Below are 24,909 nucleotides of genomic sequence, written 5' to 3' on the forward strand. Positions count from 1 at the left end.
TTCCAAGGAGCAAGCGTCTTTTAATTTCATGGCTGCAGTCACTGTCTTCAGTGATTTTGAAGCCCAAGAAAACTGTCACTCTTTCCCCATCTATTTGCCATGAAGTGATGGGACCAGGTGCCATGATCTTCGTTTTCTGAATGTTGAGTTTTAAGCCAGCTTTTTTACTCTCCTCTTTCACTTTGATGGAGGCTCGTTAGTTCCTCTTTGCTTTATGCCCTAAGGGTCATGTCATCATAAGGGTGGTGCCATAAGGATGGGGATTCATTGGAGACATGGCTTTTAAAAAAATTCTGAGGTGATCTTGGATAAAATCCCTAGAAACCCATATGCTTTGCTCGTGTCAGAACACATCTGGGACCCTTCATGGGAATGAAGTGTGAGCAGCAGGAACTTTTAGCAGAAGGAGTGGCATAAGTACAAAGACTTGACATTAGTGACAGGTTTTGTTTGATAAATAGGGTATTTATGATGATGGGACTTCGGGCTGAAAGTTCATTGGATTCCAATCACAAAAGACCTTTGATGTCAAACTAAGTAAATAACTTATATGTTGGTTTTGGAAATTCAAGTTTCCATACTTGTGATGTGTTGTTTTGCTAAGTCTTTTTTTAAAAGTAATTTATTTATTTTAATTGGAGGCTAATTACTTGACAATACTGTAGTGGTTTTTGCCATACATTGACATGAATCAGCCATGAGTGTACATGTGTTCCCCATCCTGAACCCCCCTCCCACCTCCTTCCCAAGGACGGTTCATATCAATAGTATGTTAATCACTGTTGATTAACATACTAGTTAATCATCACAATAGTATGTTAATCACTGTGAGTTCCCTTTTCTTTCTCAGCAGGCATCTTCTGCCAGTGTTCACATTTTAAAAAAATGCTGGTACTATGTCATGGTTTATGTCATTTAATAAGGTTTAGAATTGCACAAGGTCGTTTTTGGTTACATTGTTTCTCTGTCATTCTTTTAGCTATGAGGGATGGGGAAGAAGTTGGAGTATATTTGATATGGAATAAAAAGAAAGAGAACTTCAACTCAAAAGTTTTTCCAAAGTAGCTATATCAAAGAAGTAGAAGTGCTGTTGGTTCAGTTAGCTTCTACACATACACACAGAACTCATACAAGTCATCAGTAATTTCTACTTATAAGTGATGGAAACTTTAAATTGCAGTCAATTTCATATTCACAGCAGAAGTGTCAATGTTTTTAAATGATGTCACTCTCCAGACTGCTAATAAATATTCTCTTTCTCTCTCCAAATGGATTACTTTCCCCATCTTCTATGTAAGCACCGCCTAATAGAAATATAAGACATATATGTAATTTAAAATTTCCTAGTAGTCATATTAAGAAACAATTAATTGCACATTTTCTTTGAACAGATACATCCAAATATTATCATTTTACCATAGAAACAGAAATTTAAAATTATAGGCATATTTCTACATTATTGTTGTGCTAAAGTTTCAGAATCTGGTGTCTCTTTGCACTTGTAGAACATCTCTATTCAGACTAAGCACATTTGAAGTGTTCACTAGACATCTGTATCTAGTGGCTACCCTATTGGACAGCACAGTTCTATATTCTTTCTCTCCCTTCTATCATTTCTGTGACATTTAAGTACCTTTCTTTTCTCTGAGTAGTTTTGTTTCAACATTTTTTTGGTGGGAGATATAGTTGTGATTCTTTATCAAAAAAGTTCCATATATAACCTACTGTTCTGAGATCCCAGCATTATTGTGATTACTCTGTTTTACAATGTGAAAACAAATCTAAATTTTCAAAGTAGATCTGTTTACCTTGCTTTTCAGTTAGAATTCTTTACCCCTTGACACAGACGTGTGTGTATCAGAAAATACAGTATTTAGTTCTACACATGGCTCTCTTTTTTTTAGTTAATAATGAAATAATCTTGCCTTGTCTGGGCTCTCCTTTGCTCACCTCTCCTTTCTATTCTCTGAAGCCCCACACACTTTTAAGTCAATTGGATAAAGCAGAGGAATTTTTAAACAAAAAATACAAAAGACATTTTTAGATGTCAATTTGATCGTACTTGGTCATCACCATCCTTCACATGACTACACTGATGGACTGGGGATAAATGGGACTTTTTTTAACCTTTCATGATAGGTAGGGTATACAACATGGCAACCCTTAACGTTTACTTTCCCAATAATCCACAACACATGCTTCCAAAACTACCATCACTTGGATTAACTTTAATTTTGTAGGATATATTTCCTTTGTCATAAAACATTAAGAAGGTATCTGTATTTTTAAATGACACTTTAGCAAATAGAATTGTGGAAACTGTGGTAAGAATCTTTAAGATGCATGATTTATAAGCAATATATAGCTAAATGTTAAATACCCAGTCAGTTTTTCAAGGGCCTGGGCTGGGCCAAATGATGCCAATAGAACTCTTATGAATTTTTAGGATGGTTGGTTATTAAATTGGATATGCTTATTGTCTTATTGCTTTCAGTAAAGAGCAAGAAGTATCAGTTGAGTTTTAAGCTCTATTTCTATCCATAAAAGATCGGGATTTCTCTCGATGGGGTAGGGCTAGTTCTGCCACCGTATTGGAATCACAAGGGCAGCATCCACACACATCTCACTGACTGGTAGGTAGAGCAGCTTATACTAAGATCGCCCTCAGGTGCAACTAGCTTCTGCACCAGACTGTTTTCTTTCACTTTAATCTGAAACAGAATTAATAATCCTTCACTAGTATTCTCCATTATGTCTAGTTTAAATGAGATCAACTATGTGTTTTATAATCACTGTTAAACCGTGTGGTTTATAATCACTGTTCAGCTGCTACAAGGTAAATCACATTGGCCAATTAATTCATTTTTACATCTAGGAGGCAATCATGAATAAAATATATGTGGCTTTAATTTTATCTTATAAATTAAGAGTCATACATTTTATCTGCAGACCTCGCCTCTAAGTCCTAGATTCATATGTCCCACTACTTCCTTAACCTTTTTTTATCTAGACATCCCAGTAAGTTCCAGAAAGATAAGCTCTTGGTGGGCAGCTATGAAATCAACAATCACTTCCTTCTTGGTCCCTCTAACATCACAGAAAAGAACCAATACTTGTGGAGTTGCACCATCAGGAGACTCAGAATCATCATTGATATTCCCTGTTCTCCACCCACTCCCTCTCCCATTTCCATGTCTGTGTTTTTTATCTCCTAAATAGCGCTCACATCCAAACTTCATATTTATTATCATAACATAACTCCAAACTACTATGGTTTTTTGCCTGGACCACTAAATTATCTCCCCTATGTTCATTCTTGATACTGAGAAACCTGTATTCTACATTTCAACCAGAATTGTCTTTCTGAAGGAAAATGTAGCCATAACACTTTGTGTGTGTAATATGTTCAATGAATTCCATTTGCTCTGACTTTAAAGGTGCCTCAATGGCCCTGCATAATATGGACATTGCCTGCCTCAAATTACAGCCTCATTCATGCTTCTATTCTTCTTACTCCATATTGCTGTCTCATGTACTGAAGACAGCATAGGCTTTCCTACCTTAGATCTTGCGTATAGAATTCTCCCAGGAGCCCTAGCATAGCTAATTCTTATTCATTCATATCTTTCTTCAAAAGTTAATCCTTATAAGCTCTCAGTCTATATATGATGTTCCTATTATTCACTGTCATAATACTCTATATTTCTCTTTTCTAAAATTAATTACAATTTGATCAAAACTATATTAGAAAAGTATCTGGCTCCATGAGTAAAATCTGAGCCACCATAGAAGCTTCATATGGTAAAGAATTTGCCTGTATTGTGGGAGACCTGGGTTTGATCCCTGGGTCAGGAAGATCCCCTGGAGAAGGGAATGGCTACCCACTCCAGTATTCTGGCCTGGAGAATTCCATGGATTGTATAGTCCATGGGGTCGCAAAGAGTTGGACATGACTGAGCGACTTTGACTTTCACAGAATAGTATCTGGATCCATGAGTAAAATATGAAATTAATGAATTCAAAAACTCTCTTGTCCTCATTATTGCATTCCTAAAAGGTATAGAGGCCAAAAGATAATTGACAATCAATAAATACTTGAAATAATAAATTAATAAATCATATGTAATACAGTAAATATTAAATATACACAGATATTTCTCATGTATATGAGAGAGAGTTGTTGTGGTTGTTTAGTCATTAAGTCATGTCTGACTTTGTGACCCTATGGACTGTAGCCCACCAGGCTCCTCTGTCCATGGGATTTCCCAGGCAGGAATACTGGAGTGGGTTGCCATTTATTTCTCCAAGGGATCTTCCCAACACAGGGACTGAACCTGCATCTATTTCTTCACTAGGTTTATAAATATTCTCAGTAAACTTTTAATGTTTAATGGCTACTTAGCATTTTATGGTGTCATTAATTTCTAATTTGCATAGCTATTCTCTGGGCATGTGGGTTCTGATTTTTGTAATTATAAATTATGCTGTTATGAATTTTATATACTATGCCTGTTGGGGGATTGAGGCAAGTACTTGTTTTCTTAGAACATTCATCCATTCAGCAAATATTGAGCACCTTCTGAGGGTATGGGGCTTCTCTGGTGGCTCAGATGGCAAAGAATCTGCTTGCAATGTAGGAGACCCAGGTTTGATCCCTGGGTCTGGAAGATCCTCTGGAGAAGGGAATGGCAACCCACTCCAGTATTCTTGCCTGGGAAATTCCATGGACAGAGGAGCTTGACAGGCTACAGTCCATGGGGTCGCAAAGAGTCGGACACGACTGAGCGACTAACACAACACTCTTGCATTGGCAGGTGGATTCTCTACCACTGAGCCAGAGAGAGAGAGAGAGACTTTTTTTATGCTGTGGTGCTCATATTTCCATATAAATCTAACATTCCTGGTTAGACTGTGATAAAAATTGTTGCTTTATCCAATTTCAAAATGGTAGAATTTAGATCATGATATTTTCCCTTTTCAAAAGAATTCCAGGAGAAAACAAAAAAACGTGTGTGTGTGCATTGTCTCATCCTCTCTTTCTCTGTCTTTACAATGTGAGGCACACTATATGTTTTCTTTGCTGTTTGTTCATTTTTATCCAGACTAATAAATTTTAAATTCAGAAATGAATTGTTCCAGAAAAAAAAAATCATTGGAGTTAAAGAAAATCTACCTTAGTAATCTAGAAACCACTGCAGTGAGAAAGGATAAGAGAGATAAATAAGAAAGTCAATTTGAGCTATTCAGAATTTAGAAGGCTCCATAGGAATTAGAAAGCCTTAATAGTCTGAATTCTCCAGGTAAATTCTTTCTTCTCATGTTCAAATTCTATGCTTCACCAAACACAGGTTTCCTTCTATGTTGCTGGCAAAGCATTCTGTTTTTATGCTCAAGGTTATACTCTTTAACCTGCAGTCATTTGTTCAATGAATACTGAGTCCTTGCATGGCAAGATAGTGGTCACTGGGGATAGGTCACTAAACTAAAACCATGTGTTCCTTGGTCTCATCACGCTTGTAATCCTGGGAAAGATGCAGCCATTAATCACAAAATCATGGCTATTTTTATACATCTGAGATGCGTGTTTGGATGGAAAAGTCTAAGGCCAGGCCTCTGAAACTAAATAAAGAAACCTTATCCGGGCTGGGAAGATCTGAGAAGATTTCCTTGAGAATGACCTGGTGGACACAGAAGCTGAAAGATGAGAAGGAATTAGTGAGACTAAGGGTAGTAGGTGCTGGCTAGCTAAGAACGACAGAAGTCCTGTGTCCATGGAGCACAGAGACAGAGAGTTGTGCAAAGTGAGCCTAGAGAGGTCAACAGTCTAGAAGGACTTCTTAAGAGCCATGGAGAGTGTTCCAGACATTAACAGGAGAAAACTGAGACCATGCTGATGGATTTTATGCTGTGATATAAAATCATACATCAGTTTTGCATTTTTAGACACTGAGAAACAAAGAAAGATTGAAAGGAAGCAAAATTACACATGGAGAGGTTAGGAAGCCTCTTTCCTTGTGTGGGTTTTTGCTTGAGCTAAATAAGTTACCTCTGAGATACTAACAAAGGCATTTGATCTTTCTGCAAGTTGCCCTGTCTTCTCTCAGAATAGAGTGGGAGTTTACTTTAGCTCTCAGCGGGAGGACTTGACGTCTTGCATCGGAATACTGATCAGAAGCAGTTATACAGAAAAAGATCAACAGTTCAGAAACTGAAATATTTCCCTTCTTATTAAACTGAAAGATCAGAAGGAAGCTAAAAAAGGGAAGATAAATCAGGGCCTCCCTTAGAAGTGAAGTGGACTGGAAGGTGAGATTGGAGCCCATTGGGTAACTATTCCCACAGCTCTTCAGATGTAAGGATTTCCTGGTTGATGAACCCATACAGGGGTAGTGAGGTAGGCAGTTCAGAAACTATGGACTTGCTAGGTCTCCTTTTTTTTTTTAATTTTATTTTATTTTTAAACTTTACAATATTGTATTAGTTTTGCCAAATATCGAAATGAATCCACCACAGGTATACATGTGTTCCCCATCCTGAACCCTCCTCCCTCCCCATACCATCCCTCTGGGCCGTCCCAGTGCACCAGCCCCAAGCATCCAGTATCGTGCATCGAACCTGGACTGGCGACTCGTTTCATATATGATATTATACATACTTCAATGCCATTCTCCCAAATCTTCCCACCCTCTCCCTCTCCAACAGAGTCCTTTTAGTTCTAGCTCTCCTCAAAGCATTGCACCTGTGAAACAGCCAGGGCGTTTACTCAGGATGCAGATAACGAGGAAAAGAAGTGTCCAAATATCCCCAGTCAGAATACAGAATAAGATTTTCCATCCATGCAGCATGGTATGTAGAGCCCACATGCAATGGTGGTCTGGATTGAGTACTTCATCAGGATTTTGAAGAGAACCTGAGACTTTGTGTGATGTAAATTATTCATTGACTAATGCAAGATAATGCATGCTTTGTTAACATATTGTTTAAAGTAACAGAAGGAAAAAATAGTAATACCAAGGTGTCGTTATTTCCTAACATCTAGCTAGAATTCTGTTAGTTAATAGGAGAAAGATTGATCAAATGTATCATTTAATAATTTAGAACATTTCTGTGTTCATCTTTTGGATTTTAGGGATTTTTGTTGTGTGGTGCTCTGTGCTGAAAATAATGGATTTTTTCACTTTATGGCATTTTGTCTGATTATCTATCTATCGATCAATTGATCGATCTCCTTTCCTCCCTCCTTTGATCTATTACATGTAGGTGGATGCTGACTGAGGTTTGGACAATCTGTAGCATTATAAAATATGTTAAGTAACCATTTTTTTACTTGTATTGTGCTATGCTACCTTATCACTTTGGTAATATGCTAACAAATCTGAAAATCTTTATTTCCTCATTTAATGTAGGTACAATTACACTTACAGTCTTTCCCCAGGATACTACTAATACCAAGGTTATCCTCAGTATAGTCTAAACACTTTTCCAAATACATAGTTAATAAGCTGTGTAATATAATAAAGTATGCCTCATATATATATTTAAATGACCACTAAGTATTGGTGAAGTCGCTCAGTCATGTCTGACTCTGAGACCCCATGGACTGTAGCCTACCAGGCTTCTCCGTCCATGGCATTTTAGTATTATCCAGTACTGAAACAAGGCTGTTTAAATAAACCTAAACAAAACAATTTGATATTTTCTGATACCATTTCCCTTTTTTGTTGTTGTTTTTTTTAATTTTATTTTATTTTCATTTTATTTTTTTCTATTTTTATCTTATTTTTAAGCTTTACATAATTGTATTAGTTTTGCCAAATATCAAAATGAATCCGCCACAGGTATACATGTGTTCCCCATCCTGAACCCTCCTCCCTCCTCCCTCCCCATACCATCCCTCTGGGTCGTCCCAGTGCACTAGCCCCAAGCATCCAGTATCGTGCATCGAACCTGGACTGGCAACTCGTTTCTTACATGATATCTTACATGTTTCAATTCTTTATCTATTATGATTTGATTTTTCATCTGATCATAACTCTCTTTGTAGGATACAGTGGGAAAAACTTTCAAATTCACTCTGTGTGTGTGTTAGAATATTCATATGCTTGCATACTATGTGTTCATGTGTGAACATTTTGTGTGTGTGTATAAATTATTTTAGAGCAATATCTTTGGTTTGGCTATGTATCTGGTTCTCTCAAATATAAGATTCGTTCAAAGGAAACTACTCCCTCTCCGCAAATGAAAGAACATGAGTGTCTCTATTGAGTATTATTAACCTAGATGAAACTTTGTGTTAAACTCTTACAGTTTTCTGCTTAGCCCTGAGTGTGTCCTTTTCACTTTCTTGTTATCTTGCATCTCCCTTCTAGCTACTAATAATAGCAAATATACTATGTACCCAGCAGTGGATTCAGTAATAAGCAAATATAGAGACAAATTTAGAATAAAATGTGGCATCTTATTAAGGTCTACAGAGGCCTTCTGTGGTCATAGTTCCCAACGACTCCCCTGCCCTATTATCACCCCACACTCTACTTTGCTCACTTTCTTCTTGCTATACTTGCTGTGTTCTCCCATTTTGGACTGTTAGACTTGTAATTGTGCTAAGTCACTTCAGTTGTATCCAACTCTATGGACTGTAGCCCACCATGCTCCTCTGTCCATGTGATTCTCCACACAAGAATACTGGAGTGGTTTGCCATTTCCTCCTCCAGAGACTTAACATTACCTGGAAACCTTTCCTTCTGTATTCATAAGGCTCCCTCCTTCAGTGCTTTTAAGTCTGTTTTCAAGTGGTGCTTCCAAGGAGAGGACTTTTTATTCACTGTCTAGTCACTTTCTATCCTTTTTAATTTTATTTTATATTTTTATTCAAAGAGTTTTTGTAACATATAGGCTTTTTTCAAATAATGAAAAAATAGAAATCTGCACTGCATACTGAACTACTTAAGAAATGGAATATTGCTAAAACCACTGATGTACTTGATTGCTCCTATCGAATTCCTTTCCCTCCCTCCATGTCCACCCTCACCACCATCTCCAGGGAGATATTTTGTCTCTCTGTTGTTCTCAGTGTCATTCCCTGCTCGTCCCATGAAAACTACACTTCCTAGGATTCTTCGTTTAAATTGGCTACCTGCTTGATTTAGTCAGTGGAAGACACTTGGAGGATACTGAAGGTGAGAAGAGGAGAGAATCTACAATATTCTCTTCCCCTCTCATTGTTTAAGGGTGCATCTCCATCACTGCCTGAGAATGAATCCTCCATTTGCAGCCCCCTCTGGAAACAGTATACCTCAAGGACTCTGCATCCCCAAAGAGAAGACCCCTGTGAATTCAGCTCCTACTGGGTGGTTCCAATTATTGGTTTCTTGTGACGCAGTCTCACACCTCCTCCCTTTGTCTCTCTGATCTTGAAGATGATAGTGGCTTCCATTGCTAATCTGTTGATTACTCACCAACCCTTTTGTAAATCCTCATTTACCCCAAGATTTCCATATCTAATTCTCTATCTTAAATTCCTTTTTATTGCATTTTGCAGAAGGATCTTCCCCACTTATTTCTACTGATTTCCCCATTTATTACTATTAGTCATACAGTCTCTTGATTTGTTTGTTAATTTCCTAACTCACCAATTAGATTTTGAGCATCATGAAAGCCAAGACTTTGCTTTTAAAATTTTTACTTCTTGCTTCCCTGGTGCTCAGAGCACTGAATAAATATTGGCTGAATGAAGACATAATAAATGACTTCCATTAATTCTCCCCAAAGTATCTCCATCCCTGTTTTTATAAATGAGGTCAAAGATGCTCCAATGTTAAGTAATTTGCCAAAGCTAGTGAATGGAGAACCAATTCCAAGGCACAGGCTTACTGAACTGCAAAATCAGACTTGCTAATTGTCATGCTACACAGCCTGTTTCTGTACAAACAGAATGGAGAAGCAGTTCTGTTTGATGTTCATAGAAGAACCTCTTGATCTTTTTCAAATAAAAGTAATCCTAATATTTTTATCAACACTTTATATACTTATCTTTCTCTCCTGACATATATTAATCATCTGGATAAAATGGAACTGGATAAAATGCATATCACCCGTGGCACGCTTCTAATAAATGTTGTTTCCCAATCACTGCCCCAAGGGAAAGTAGCACTGTTCAGTTCAACATACCTCCTCCGCGTCTCTACCCATACACCCATCTCCTTCTAACTCTTTGCTTCATCATAACTAAGTAGTCCTTTACTTCAGTACTATTCCTGAGATTCATCTTTGTTTTTATAAATAATTACCTAGCATTCAAATGTATCTCGTCCGTAGAGACAGAAACACATTATTTGTATGAAAGAAAGCAGGGAGGTCTAAAGTACCAGAGACCTTTTGACGTCCTTCCATATGAAATCAAAAGTGCTCAGATTGACAAAGGCCTCTAAAAATACATTTGGGCATGAACGGACAAATAAATAGAAGTCCGTTGAGTGCAATTCTCAGTATCCCTCTCTAACACACTTTCTAAAAATGTACTTTCCATTTGAAAACCCCACTGATTAGCATGCAAAATACTTTCCTACATTCTTCTCCTTTAGTTTAGAAGGAATTGGTATATGGAAGTGAAACCCATATGCTATCTGTTAAAAATAATATGGTTTAAATAATGTCATTTGATCTAGTGATTTGAGCTAGTATTTTGCACTGTGGATTTATCTATTTAGGAAAATTCTCAGCCATTATCTCTTCAAATATGGCTTCTGTCCCACATCTCTCTCTGTGATTCTAGGATACATTTATGTTCATTTTGCTGTTTTTTTCTATGTCTTTTATTCTCTCATCTTGATTTTCCGTTCTTTTGTCCCTCCATGCTTCATTCCATATATATATATATATATATATATATAAATTTATTTCTGGCCTATCTTCAGGTTTACTAATTCTCTGTTTAGCTTTATCTAATCTGCTTTGAAACCCGTCCACTGTTTTGTTACTTTTCACTTATTGCATGTTTAGTATAATCTCTTTTTAACCTCCTTAAACCACTTAAAATCATTTTTATCATTTCCAGCTTTCTAACAAAATTCTCCACCTTGAACATGGTCAGTATAGCTACTAGTCACATAATCTGTATGGGTGTGTGTGTAAAATAGAAAATAATATATAATAATAAATAGTATATATAAACATGCATTTTAGATTTTAAGCATATATAACTATATACAATGCACACATTGTACTTTCCCATATATACTTTTATTCCCTATATATAATTGGAATGAATGTATGTGTGTATACATATATATACACATGTTAGAGAAAATGCATTGTTTGTTGGCGGGTGTGACTTAATTTTTTTTGTTGTTTACTTTACAATATTGTATTGGTTTTGCCATACATCAACATGAATCCACCATGGGTGTACACGTGCTCCTCATCCTGAACCCCCCAAAAAATTAAATAATCTTGGCTGAAAATCCTGGCTATGACACTTACTAGATGTTTGTGAGCAAATCAGTTGGCTTTCTTTTATAACCTCGGTTTCCTCAAATGTAAATGGAATAAAAATGCATGTCTCAGAGGTTTATTGTAAGAATTAAGAGTCATAATATGTGTGATCATTATTAAGGTTTCTGACACACATTGAGCACACAAAAATTGTTTCTTTAGTAAGATAAGATATGAAATGATATAATTTAAAATATCATTTGCTGTAGATAATGGTACTATTTTCCCTCAAGGCAAATAATATAGAAAGAGGATAGCCTTCAAAGTCAAATGTACATGAGCTCTATCTCCTTGGATCACCGAGCAGCCATCTGTGTTACCTCGGACAACTTACTCAGCCTCTCTGTCGCTCCATTTTTGGACAAGTTACTCTGTTGCTCCGTTTCTTCAACTGAAAAAGCATTCATTTAACATGCAAATCTTGCAAGATTGAATGCCATATATGCGTAGTTTCTGTCATAATCATATTCTACTCTATATTTTCAAATTTTCACGTTTTGTTAATATTTGTAATTAGTATGATTGAGTTTTCGGGCAACTTAGAAAGACAAGTAACAAAATTTTAAATGGTTAAATGTTTCTCTGTTTTTTCCCCTTTCGATAAAGTTTTGGACACTTTACCCACCGTGCGGTATCAGGATACCATGAGTACCATCCTCACGTGGATCCAACAGTCAGAAACCAAACTCTCGATACCTCAGGTTACTGTCACTGAATACGAGATCATGGAGCAGAGACTTGAGGAGTTACAGGTCTGTGACTTTTTATAAATCTTGATACACCTCTCAAGTCTTGCTCATCTATCAAGCAGTCACATTGTTATAACTTTAATACAATACTAGAATTAAAATAATCGTGGCAAGTATGACAGTTGGCCAGCTGAAAAAATGAAGGCTATAAAAGCATAATATTTAATGTATTTGTGCCTCTCTCCTTAAGATAAAGATTCCGTCTTTGAAGACAATGATATGATCTATGCATGAAATATATTCTTTCTTGCTTAGTGTGTATTTTCAGAAACATAGATTTTGATTATTATAAAAGCTCTGGTATTATTTCCTCCCCTTTGCTTGCTGACTTATAGCTCATATTTCCAACCAGAAAGTAGTAAAATTAATGTAGTTTTAAAATTAGTTTTAATTTAAACTCATTTTATGTAATATTATAATTAGTTTTTGGAGTTCTATTAAGTGTATTTTAACAGTTTTATATTAGGAAATAAAATGCTAATATTGGAAATGAAAGATGTAATTTGTATGAGATTTTAGGATGCTTTCCTACTAATTCTGAAAAACCTGTGGTGTATATCTAATCACATTTTATTTTGTAAGGCATTAAAACACATTTGTGTATTATATTTTAAGAGCTGAGATAATATGTCCACGTTTTCTGAATTAAGAAAACAAGTTAAAACTTTAACTTTGTTGTATCAGGAGTTCTGTTTTGGGAATTGAATATTATTTATTAAAAAATAATTTTACAAGTATTTCTTCAAAGAAATCTCTAAACATTTCCCAGTACACATCATCCTAATTAAACCATTTCCTCTTCTATAATACAAAGCAAACTATAACTGTTTAATCTTTTTTCCTTTTTATGTTGTTATTTACAACACCTGGAATAATTTTAAAATTTACTTCGAGAGTTCTGTGACTTAATAGAACTATAAATGTAAAAGAACACAGCAGTACACAGGTATAGCGATTAGGGGAGTGGGTTAAGTATATAAGAAATGTACACAGATGAATGGAAGAGTATATTTCCATTCATAAAGCAGTGATGAAGGGACAATTATAACTATCATTGAGAAACTGAATTATTAACTTACTGAAAACAATGAAGTCAGAACCTTGTGTCAAATGTTACACTAAAGCAAACTACTACGTAGATTAAAAATTCAAAACGTTTTAATAGGCATAAATTTTGTAGAAAATTTTAATAAAACTCTTTACATATATATGATGGGGAAGCACAAAAATCAGTGGAAGTGATCACAGCATTGTAAAAGTACCAGAGCCAATCCTAAAGAAAAACAAAAGAAGGAAAACATCTGTCTGAGTAAGTCATTAATCAGGTAGTCACCATAAAAAGAAATGATGACTATTATTACTATGAAAAACTGTAGCTCAAAACTGTAGCTCAAATTGAAAAGGATGTACAAATTTACAGAATGGGATATCATTTTACATATGAAATTGCAAAAATAAATTATACATAAATGAATATAAGAAAACAGTCAGATATAGTGAATATACCAGTGGTTGCCAGAGGAGAGAGGGGCAAATTGAGAGCATGGGATTAAGAGGTACACACTATCATGTGTAAAATAAGTAAAGTGCTGCACTCAGTATGCCAGCAAATTTGGAAAACTCAGCAGTGGCCACAGGACTGGAAAAGGTCAGTTTTCATTCCAATCCCAAAGAAAGGCAATGCCAAAGAATGTTCAAACTACTGCACAATTGCACTCATCTCACACACTAGTAAAGTAATGCTCAAATTCTCCAAGCCAGGCTTCAGCAATACGTGGATCGTGAACTTCCTGATGTTCAAGCTGGTTTTAGAAAAGGCAGAGGAACCAGAGATCAAATTGCCAACATCCACTGGATCATTGAAAAAGCAAGAGAGTTCCAGAAAAACATCTATTTCTGCTTCATTGACTATGCCAAAGCCTTTGACTGTGTGGATCACAATAAACTGTGGAAAATTCTGAAAGAGATGGGAATAGCAGACCACCTGACCTGCCTCTTGAGAAACCTGTATACAAGTCAGGAAGCAACAGTTAGAACGGGACATGGAACAACAGACTGGTTCCAAATAGGAAAAGGAGAACGTCAAGGCTATATATTGTCACCCTGTTTATTTAACTTATATGCAGAGTACATCATGAGAAACGCTGGGCTGGATGAAGCACAAGCTGGAACCAAGATTGCCGGGAGAAATCTCAATAACCTCAGATATGCAGATGACACCACCCTTACGGCAGAAAGTGAAGAACTAAAGAGCCTCTTGATGAAAGTAAAAGAGGAGAGTGAAAAAGTTGGCTTAAAGCTCAACATTCAGAAAACTAAGATCACGGCATCAGGTCCCATCACTTCATGGCAAATAGATAGGGAAACAGTGGCTGACTTTATTTTTCTGGGCTCCAAAATCACTGCAGATGGTGATTGCAGCCATGAAATTAAATGACACTTGCTCCTTGGAAGGATTGTTATGATAGACCTAGACTGAATATTAAAAAGCAGAGACATTACTTTGTCATCAAATGTCCGTCTGGTCAAGGCTATGGTTTTTCTGATAGTCATATATGAATGTGAGAGTTGTACTATAAAGAAGGCTGAGTGCTGAAGAATTGATGCTTTTGAACTGTGGTGTTGGAGAAGACTCTTGAGAGTCCCTTGGACTGTAAGGAGATCAAACCAGTCCATCCTAAAGGAGATCAGTCCTGGGTGTTCATTGGAAGGACTGATGCTGAAGCTGAAACTCCAATACTTTGACCACCTGATGCAGAGAGCCGACTCATTGGGAAAGACCCTGATGCTGGGAAAGATTGAGGGCAGGAGGAGAAGGGGACGACAGAGGATGAGATGGTTGGATGGCATCACCGACACAATGGACATGGGTTTGGGTAGACTCTGGGAGTTGGTGACGGACAGGGAGGCCTGGTGTGCTGCAGTCCATGGGCTCAAAAAGAGTCGGACACGACTGAGTGACTGAACTGAACTGAAAAGAGTAGAAAAGTTAAAATTAATTTATACAAGTAATAATGAAAAATGGTTAAAAGAACTACAGAAGCAGTTAAAATCTATGTTTTTGAAGATTACTTAATGACATCGGACAAGGTTCACAATAAATTGCTTAGCTTAAAATGTATGTGCATACTATGTATTGTGTAAATAATCAAGTGTAACATTTAATAAATAAAATAAAAATAAATTTAAAATAACTTACATATCATGAAGTAAATATTATACAACCATAAGATTATGTGTTTTACATATTATGTGTATGTGAGTATAAAATATGATCAGCTATTTAGTAAAAAAAAAACTGGAAATTTATCTAAAAACAGTTGTATGTAATGGGTATTTTGTCCATTTTAAAATCTTAAAGCTTTATTAATTTATAACCAGAAAGTAACATTTAAATAAATATTGAATAGAGCAATCCTAAACATATGCTTCCTATTATAAGGGGTGGAATAGATTATACAGTACAAATGTGAAATGATGTTTGTAAATTCTCCCAAAAATTATCTGAAAATTTCATGGTAATACTACAAAATAAGAAACTTCCGTTAACTGGCATGAGTAAACTATCTATATGATTTAACTTATTCAGAGCTGTGTTATCACATATATCAATCTTATTTAGTTATATTTTTATCTATGAAGATTAGAAATTATCTTACTAAAGGCTTATAATTAAGTTTACTTATAATTAAGTTAAACTCCATTAATTGAATCATAAATGCAGTTATTAATATACAAATAAAATGTAATAAAATTAGATGAGCTAAAGTTCTTTGTTTCAGTAAGATACAGTTTTGTATATATTCCACTTTGTTGATAAGAATAGGCATAGATTTATAAATACAATATTACTAAATAATGTGTAAATTATTCTTATGATTGAAAGTAGAATTTAAGTTGCTAATTATTTCACATCTGATGTTACATCATTTATTATTTTAAATGTTTGAGCCACATAGCTTTCATTTTAAGTACATTTGATTTATCTGAAACTCATCAATGAAATTGAACAATTAAACTCATTAATATTCATCAATTAGTATAAAGTCACTTTCTTTTTAATTTTGAGGCTTTACAAAGCTCTCTGCAAGAGCACCAAAATGACCTAAACTATCTCAGCACCACTGTGAAAGAGATGTCAAGGAAAGCACCCTCTTATATAAGCCAGAGATATCAGTCAGAATTTGAAGACATTGAGGGTCGGTGGAAGAAACTCTCTGCCCAGATGAATGAACGTTGCCAAAAGCTAGAGGAGCAAATGGCCAAACTCCGAAAACTTCAGGTAATTCAAGATTTTACTTTTTATATTGATTTTTATTTGTTTCTCTCCTAATGGTGAGTTATACAATTAAAAGCCATAGTCCCTTAAAGTCAGTGATAAGGCCAAAAGATACAAATTTGTCTCGAAGGACAGTAGTTTGCTATTGATTTTAAGAAGGCATTAAGAGTTCTGTTTCTTTGATTTTCTTTAGAATTAGTTTTTTCCCACCATTACCAACAGGAATTAAAAAAACTTTTCAGCTCAATTCAAAACCCATTTTCTTTTTAGTCTTGTTATCCTGTAAATAATTATTTAGCTTATGAATAAGGCTTCTCTGGTGTCTCAAAGAATCCACTTGCGATGAAGGAGACTGCTTGCAGTGCAGGAAATATTTTTTTTTCCTGAAAAATACATTGTTATTTTGGTTGTAAAAAATATATATATATATATATACACACACACACACATACACACACAGGCTAACTCACATATGTCGGCTTTAATTGTAACATGTTATCTAGAGCTGGGGGACTTGCTTGTTGGCTCAGTGATAAAGAATTTTCTGAGTGAGTGTGTGTGTGTGTGTGTGTATTTGTTGTTGTTCAGTTGTGTCTAACTGTTTGCGATCCCATGGACTGCAGCATGCCAGGCTTCCTTGTGCTTCACTGTCTCCCAGAGGTTGCTCAAATTCCTGTCCACTGAGTCGGTGATGCCCCCCAATCATCTCGTCCTCTGTTGTCCGCTTCTCCTGCCCTCAATCTTTCCCAGTATCAGGGTCTTTTCCTATGAGTCAGTTCTTCGCATCGGGTGGCCAAAGTATTGGAGCTTCAGCTATAGCATCAGTGCTTCCAATGAGTATTCAGGACTGATTTCCTGTAGGATGGACTGCTTTGATCTTGCAGTCCAAGGGACTCTCAAGAGTCTTCTCCAACACCGCAGTTCAACAGCACCAATTCTTCGGCACTCAGCCTTCTTTATGGTCCAACTCTCACACCCATACATGACTAATGGAAAAACCATAGCTTTGACTAGACTGATCTTTGTTGGCAAAGTAATGTCTCTGCTTTTTAATACACTGTCTAGTTTTCTCATAGCTTTACTTCCAAAGGGTAAGTGTCTTGTAATTTCACGGCTGCAGTCACCATCTGCAGTGATTTTGGAGCCCAAGAAAATAAAGTCTGTCACTGTTTCCATTGTTTCCCCATCTATTGCCATGAAGTGACAGGACCTGGTGGCATGATCTTAGTTTTTTGAGTGTTAAATCAGCTTTTCCACTCTCCTCTTTCACCTTCATCAAGAGGTTCTTTAGTTCCTCTTTGTTTTCTTCTATAAGGGTGGTGCCATCAACATATCTGAGGTTATTGGTATTTCTCCTGTCAATCTTGATTCCAGCTTGTGCTTCATCCAGCCTGGCATTTCATACATATTCTGCATATAAGTTAAATAAGCAGGGTGACAATATATAGCCTGGAAGTACTCCTTTTCCTATTTGGAACTAGTCAGTTTTACAGGTCCAGTTCTAACTTTTGCTTCTTGACCTGCATACAGATTTCTCAAGAGATGGATAATGTGTTCTGGTTCCCATGTCTTGAAGAAACGTCCACAGTTTTTTGTGATTCACACAGTCAAAGGCTTTGGCATAGTCAATAAAGCAGAAGTAGATTTTTTTTTTCCTGGAACTCTCTTGCTTTTTCTATGGTCCAACGGATGTTGGCAATTCGATCTCTGGTTCCTCTGCCTTTTCTATATCCAGCTTGAACACCTGGAAATTCTCAGTTCATGTAGTGTTGAAGCCTAGCTTGGAGAATTTTAAGCATTACTTTGCTAGCTTGTTAGATGAGTGCAATTGTGTGGTAGTTTGAACATACTTTGGCATTGCCCTTCTTTGGGATTGGAATGAAAACTGACCTTTTCCAGTCCTATGGCCAGAGCTGAGTTTTCCAAGTTTGCTGGCATATTGAGTACAGCACTTTGACAGCATCATCTTTTAGGATTTGAAATAGCTCAGCTGGAATTCCATCATCCCCACCCATAGTGATGCTTCCTAAAGCCCACTTGATTTCACGTTCCAGGAAGTCTGGCTCTAGGTGAGTGATCACACCATTGTGGTTATCTGGGTCATTAAGATCTCTTCTGCATAGTTCTTCTGTGTATTCTTGCCACCTCTTCTTAATATCTTCTGCTTCTGTTAGGTCCATACCATTTCTGTCCTTTATTATGCCCATCTCTGCATGAAATGTTCCCTTGGTATCTCTAATTTACTTGAAGAGATCTCTAGTCTTTCCCATTCTATTATTTTCCTTTATTTCTTTGCATTGTTTACTTAGGAAGGCATTCTTATCTCTCCTTGCTATTCTTTGGAGCTCTACATTCAGATAGGTATAGTTTTCCTTTCTCCTTTGCCTTTCACTTCTCTTCTTTTCTCAGCTATTTATAAGGCTTCTTCAGACAAGCATTTTGCCTTTTTGCATTTCTTTTTCTTTGGGATAGTTTTGATCACTACCTCCTGTATAATGTTACAGACCTCTGTCCATAGTTCTTCAGGCTCTGTCTATCAGATATAACCCCTTGAATCTGTTTGTGTATGTGTGTGTGCATATATATATATATATATATATATATATATATATATATATATAGGGTGAGGGAATGTCCCTGTTGATGCAGTGCTAAAGAATCCACCTCCACGCAGGAGACGTGGCTTCGATCCCTGGGTCAGCAAGATACCCTGGAGAAGGAAATGGCAACCCACTCCAGTATTTTTACTTGGAAAATCCCATGGACAGAGGAGCCTGGGGGGCTGTAGTCCATGGTCTCACAAGATTCAGACATGACTTAGTGACTACACCACCACCACCAAATAAAAAGTTATCTGTCATGTAATATACATAATTTCATCAGCATATTTCACTTGTAATTTTGTATATAAAATTGATCCCATCGCCTTCCACAAACCAACTTCCACTGACTTAATTTGTTTGAATAGTGCCACCGAATTACCCAAGCATTAGTAAACCAACAACTGCACTGTAGTCTAAAGTTTAAAACATTTGGTGATACAAGTGATATTTCTCTTATGTGGTAAATTATTGCAAAAAATGTTAATGTTGGAAAGAAGCTTGATGCAAGCATGATGTAAAAGCATCGGAATAGCACACTTCTGGTTTTAAATCCCAGTCAAGCTACTTAGTTGTTTTTTCTTACTTTTCACAAACCAAAAGACCTAGCAGTTTTAAATTATTTTTTAAAGCACAACATCCACAGTGATGACTCTCAAGTTATGAACATATGCATACATGCATACACATACATACACATATAAAAACACATTTTTGTCTGTGCTAGTGGCAAAAGAGGGTACAGTTACATGGTCCTTGCCATCAAGGAGCCCATGTCTGGCAAAGGAGAAAGGAAAGTGTATCCATTTCCTATTGCTGCTGTAATAAGTTGCTGTAAATTTAGTGGCTTGAAACAGCACACATATATTGTGGTTCTAGGTATCAAAAGTTCAATATCAGGCTCAGTGGGCTAAAATCAAGGTATGGAGAGGGCTGTGTCCTTTCTGGAGGCTTTAGGAGAAAATTTATTGCCTTGTCACTTTTAGTTTTGGGAAACTACAATCTTGCTCATGTTTCCATCTTCATCTTTAAAGCCAGGAGTGTAGCACCTCCCAATTTCTCTCTTACACTCTTGCTTCTATCTTAATAAGAATCCTTTGATCATATTGTGTCCATTTGGATAACCCAGGATCATTTCCTTATCTTGATATCCTTAACTTAATCACATATGCAAATTCCTTTTTGTCATGTAAGGCACCATATTCACAGCTTCCAGGGATAAGGGCCTGAAATCTCAAAGAGTCATTATTTAACCTAGCATGGTAAGTAAATAAAACAGTGCATAGAACATGGCAGTGGAAAGAGAAGAAAAGCAACATATCCTGGGAAAAGGAGTTGCAATATGTTCTTGGGATATGAGTTATCTGACTACACCTTGAACACGTAGAATTTAGGCACCTAATAAAAGATGGAGAAAGAGTTCCTGACAAAATGGAGCAGCATGTTCAATTATCTGAAAGTTGTTCAATATTGGAGAGGTAAAAGTTATGTCTGGAGATTAATAAAAGAGGTGTTTGGAGAAGTAGTCTGAGACTAGATCATGAATAAGTTGGATGCCATGCTTTGGAATATGGATTATAATCTAACCATGATGAGATTAAGCATAATGATAATGTGGAACTATTATTGATACTTCAAGAGGAGGGAGATAAAATAATATCTGTTTTTTTTTAAACATCACTTTGAGAAGAAGAAGGAGGTGAGAAGAATATTGGTACCAATGGGGAGAATGGGTTAGAATGGGGTGAGACTGAAGTAGATACCAGAAAGAGCTAACGTAGTAGTCAAGGAGGCAGTGGTAAGATCTGAACTGGGACAGTGGCGATATGGGCCAAAGAGCAAAGCTAGATTCAAGAAATGTCAGCCAGATAATACTGCTGAAATCTTTAGATTTAGTCAGATGCTTTTAAAGTCATTATTATGTGTCGTATTGAAGAGGGAAATTTCTGATTAGCACACATTTTGAATAGAAATCTAATTAAGAAGGGACAAAATAGCTCATCTGGATAGCATAGTTGAATTGTAGGCAGATAAAGAAGTTTGACAGACCACACACTTGAAATGTAGCCCTAAAAGGAGCAAGAAAAATGGCATTATGTGAAAAAAAATTAATGGGTTATATTTGGCTATTTACAAATAAATAAGGATGACATTTTCCATTTGATCATTACGTCAACTTGGTCGAGCAAAACAGGAATTAAAAGCACAAGTTTTCTTTCTTTAAAGATGACAACATCTTGGTCTGAAAGTTCTCCACTGGAGGGGCTATTTAAACTGTCAACTGTAGAAAACAATTTGTGGAAGTTCACGTTTAGGGAGGCTATAAAGACACTATTACATTGAGTTTATTGCTCATAGTTTGTTTTATGTACTGTAAGGGCACATTGTTAGTATTATCATGAGTTGTTTTGTAACTTAAAATTTCTCTAGAGGGGGATATGATTTAATGTTCTCAAGAGTAACATCATAAAACCACATTTGGTAGTAATTTTTTATTTTTAACAATAGCAGACTTCATACGCCAGTGCTCATACAGCAGACCATAAAAATGCAGTCTTAGTGGAAATATTCTTTTCCTGAAGAGCTACTTAGAGATATTCTTCAACCATGGGAATTGTTCGCGGGCTTGTGTTCAAACATATCATCATGATGAATTGTGTCAAGGGAAATCAGCACCCCAATAATGTGTTAAAATGGGTCTCTGATTCCAGAATCACATAAAAACACTGAAGAAGTGGATGGCTGAAGTTGATGTTTTCTTGAAAGATGAATGGCCTGCCCTTGGAGATTCAGAAATTCTTAAAAAACAGCTGAAGCAGTGCAGGGTAAGATTTTTTTATATGACACTTCTCTATATGAAGACTTTGATATGGAAATTATTATTTAATGATATCAGTGGTTCTGAACCAGGGGCAATTTTGTCCCTCTAGGGGACATTCAGCAATATCTGGAGACATTTTCATTTGTCTCAACTTGAGGTGGGGTAGATGCTGTTGGCTTCTAGTGGATAGAGGTCAGGGATATATCTTAATATCCTACTATGCAAAGAACAGCACTGTACAACAAATAATTACCCCATCCAAAAGGACAGTAGTGCCAAGGTTGAGAAACTGGGCTAAATAAGAGAGAAATAGACAAAATATTGCCTTTTATTCAACACTCACTTTAAAATATTATTTTTATATAGCATGCAGTTTAAGCTAAAGGTAAATGATTTTTTTGAGCTACTTGTTATATCCTATTACAGATTGTCAGTAAAACGATGTTGCTCTTTCCATGTATGTCACATTGTGGTATAATACAAGACATATTTTGAAATAATATTTATTATGCCATTGTCATGCAGTAGGAAGAGAACAATCTAGCTCTTTCAAGAACTTTCTATGTGAGTAAAAGCTTTAAAAGCAAATCCATTTTATCAGTAACCTTCACAGCATCTTGCTATAAACTGCTGCAGCATACTATGCTGGAAAATCAAACCTCCTTCAAAAATAGTAATTTATAAAGCTCATCATTGTTGCACTGTTTTTGAACATGAAGTATTAAGTTTATTTACTTTGTACGCAATGGCACCCCACTCCAGTACTCTTGCCTGGAAAATCCCATGGACAGAGGAGCCTGGTAGGCTACAGTCCATGGGGTTGTGAAGAGTCAGACACGACTGAGCGACTTCACTTTCACTTTTCACTTTCATGCATTGGAGAAGGAAATGGCAACCCACTCCAGTGTTCTTGCCTGGAGAATCCCAGGGACGGGGGAGCCTGGTGGGCTGCCGTCCACTGGGTCACACAGATTCGGACACGACTGAAGCAACTTAACAGCAGCAGCAGCAGCTAATTTTAGTAGACTATAGATATATAATTCCCCATTTCATTCATGCCATAAAATTGAACATTTTTTGTAGCATATATTTCAGATGTTAAAGGGCAAAATTCATGTGTAGTGTCATGATTCCTAATTATATGTTTCTGTGTAGCTGTGTTGCATTTCTAATTGTTGTGGTAACTTTTTCAGATAACTTAAATTGTTTCCTTAGCTTTTAGTCAGTGATATTCAGACAATCCAGCCCAGTCTAAACAGTGTCAATGAAGGTGGACAGAAAATAAAAACTGAAGCGGAGCCAGAGTTTGCTTCTAGACTGGAGACAGAGCTCAGAGAACTTAACACTCAATGGGATTACATATGTCGACAGGTATGTCCCATCTCTTTTACGTTGGCTTGCTTCATTTTAATTATGATTTCTTAATGTCTCCCTTCACCATGGCTCTTTTAAAAAGTTCAGTCTCTGTGTTGATGCTTTAAAGCATGGTTAAGTAAAACTAGCTTTTGTCTAGCATATAAATTATTTTCATAGTATATATATTGATAGTGTATATTCATCTTATTGGAAGTCCTAAAATGATCTTATTGAATACAGCTGTCATTCTGAACAATAAAGCCCTTTTCTTAGGCATTGTTTTTTTTTGAATCTTTTCTCCAAACGACTGCATAACTTAATACATGTAATTGGATCAACAAAGATAGTTTACAATTCTATACTTGATACAGAAATAAAATGAATGAGTAATGCATGCATATGTACAAATATAAATATGTTTCGCTTTTGATTGTAAGATTGACGAATTTGGCTTCTTCAATACATCTCTTTCAATAAATAGATTAAGATTGGGAAATAGTTGAGAAGGGCTTAGTAGAAAAAAAATAAGATAAATGTACATTCATATCTGAGTTCCTCATTTTTATATGGAGGAGTGTTTTATGGATATTTATTTCCAATTTCAAGATTAAATTGCAGAAGAGTAAATATTACATACAAGTAGCATACATCAAATACTTCTGGTTCAAAAGTGAAATTTTGACCTAAAGCAATGATTACTTTTTAATACACCAATACCTTTTTTGAAGTTAATGAGAGGTTTCATTTTATGTGTATTAGCATCAGTCAGTCTTTCATTATTTCTAAGTAACCTTTCAAAGTTGAAAAGAAATCATGCCAAAAGGCAAAAACTAAATTTGAAAAAGAAAGAAATTGAGCCGAGGAAAAGTCAAGGCAAGTCACCCAGCTAATACCATCACTGACAAATGCTCAACTGTTCTATTAACTCACCGATGAGATAGCCCGGGGTCAGCTAGCTTGCATTCTTCTCCTGGAGTAAGTCAGTTCTAGAAGGGATGTTAAGGAAAAAAAATATTACTTAGAAAATAGATTATATCATTGATGTTTTCCTGGAAGGCCAGTATGAAAAGGGTTTGTTTGTTGAATGTTTTTAATGGATGAATAGAAAGAGCAGCACCAATTTATTTAGAGCAAGGGAGGAAACAATAGCGAAAAAAAAATCTTTATGAGAAAATGGGTGGCAAAGAAGAGTCATTAATTTTCTTATAAAGCACAGTGAGGATTTACTATTCATGCCAAATACAATGGGGAGCTATTAGACGTTTAGATATAGGAGTGACATCATGTAAATATTTGCTGTATATTCCTCTTATATGAAAAGACTGAAGGGGCATGAATGGAAGCATGTAGGAATTACAGTTGTTCAGGTAGGAAGTAATACTGGCAAATAACAGGGGGGATATTAGTGAAGATTGAGAGACACAAAGAAATTTGAAATGTATAATCCTCTTGTGACACTCTGTTTGGTTGACTGTCCAAACCTCTTCCAATAATTTTCAAAGCTCTTCCACAGAGACAGAGGTGATTTGAATTCTTGTTGCTCTGTTTCATTACTGTTTATTGTTTTTATGTATATTTTCCCATTATACAGTAAGTAGCATGAGGAAGGGA

The 24,909-nt window shown here is 36.1% G+C and overlaps 1 protein-coding gene across 6 annotated transcripts in view; it reads left to right on the forward strand.

Annotated features, from left to right (window-relative positions):
• DMD (dystrophin) overlaps positions 1–24,909 on the forward strand; it is a 2,671,852-nt gene that overhangs the window by 1,201,968 nt on the left and 1,444,975 nt on the right. For all 6 annotated transcript variants that reach the window (XM_070365439.1, XM_070365442.1, XM_070365443.1 and 3 more), the window contains 4 exons: positions 12,100–12,245; positions 16,312–16,524; positions 21,833–21,946; positions 23,158–23,313. In XM_070365439.1, the coding sequence (XP_070221540.1) occupies positions 12,100–12,245; positions 16,312–16,524; positions 21,833–21,946; positions 23,158–23,313 (629 nt within the window). The remainder of the gene's footprint in view (positions 1–12,099; positions 12,246–16,311; positions 16,525–21,832; positions 21,947–23,157; positions 23,314–24,909) is intronic.

This window comes from Bos mutus, chromosome X (assembly GCF_027580195.1).
Source record: "Bos mutus isolate GX-2022 chromosome X, NWIPB_WYAK_1.1, whole genome shotgun sequence".
Taxonomy (NCBI): domain Eukaryota; kingdom Metazoa; phylum Chordata; class Mammalia; order Artiodactyla; family Bovidae; genus Bos; species Bos mutus.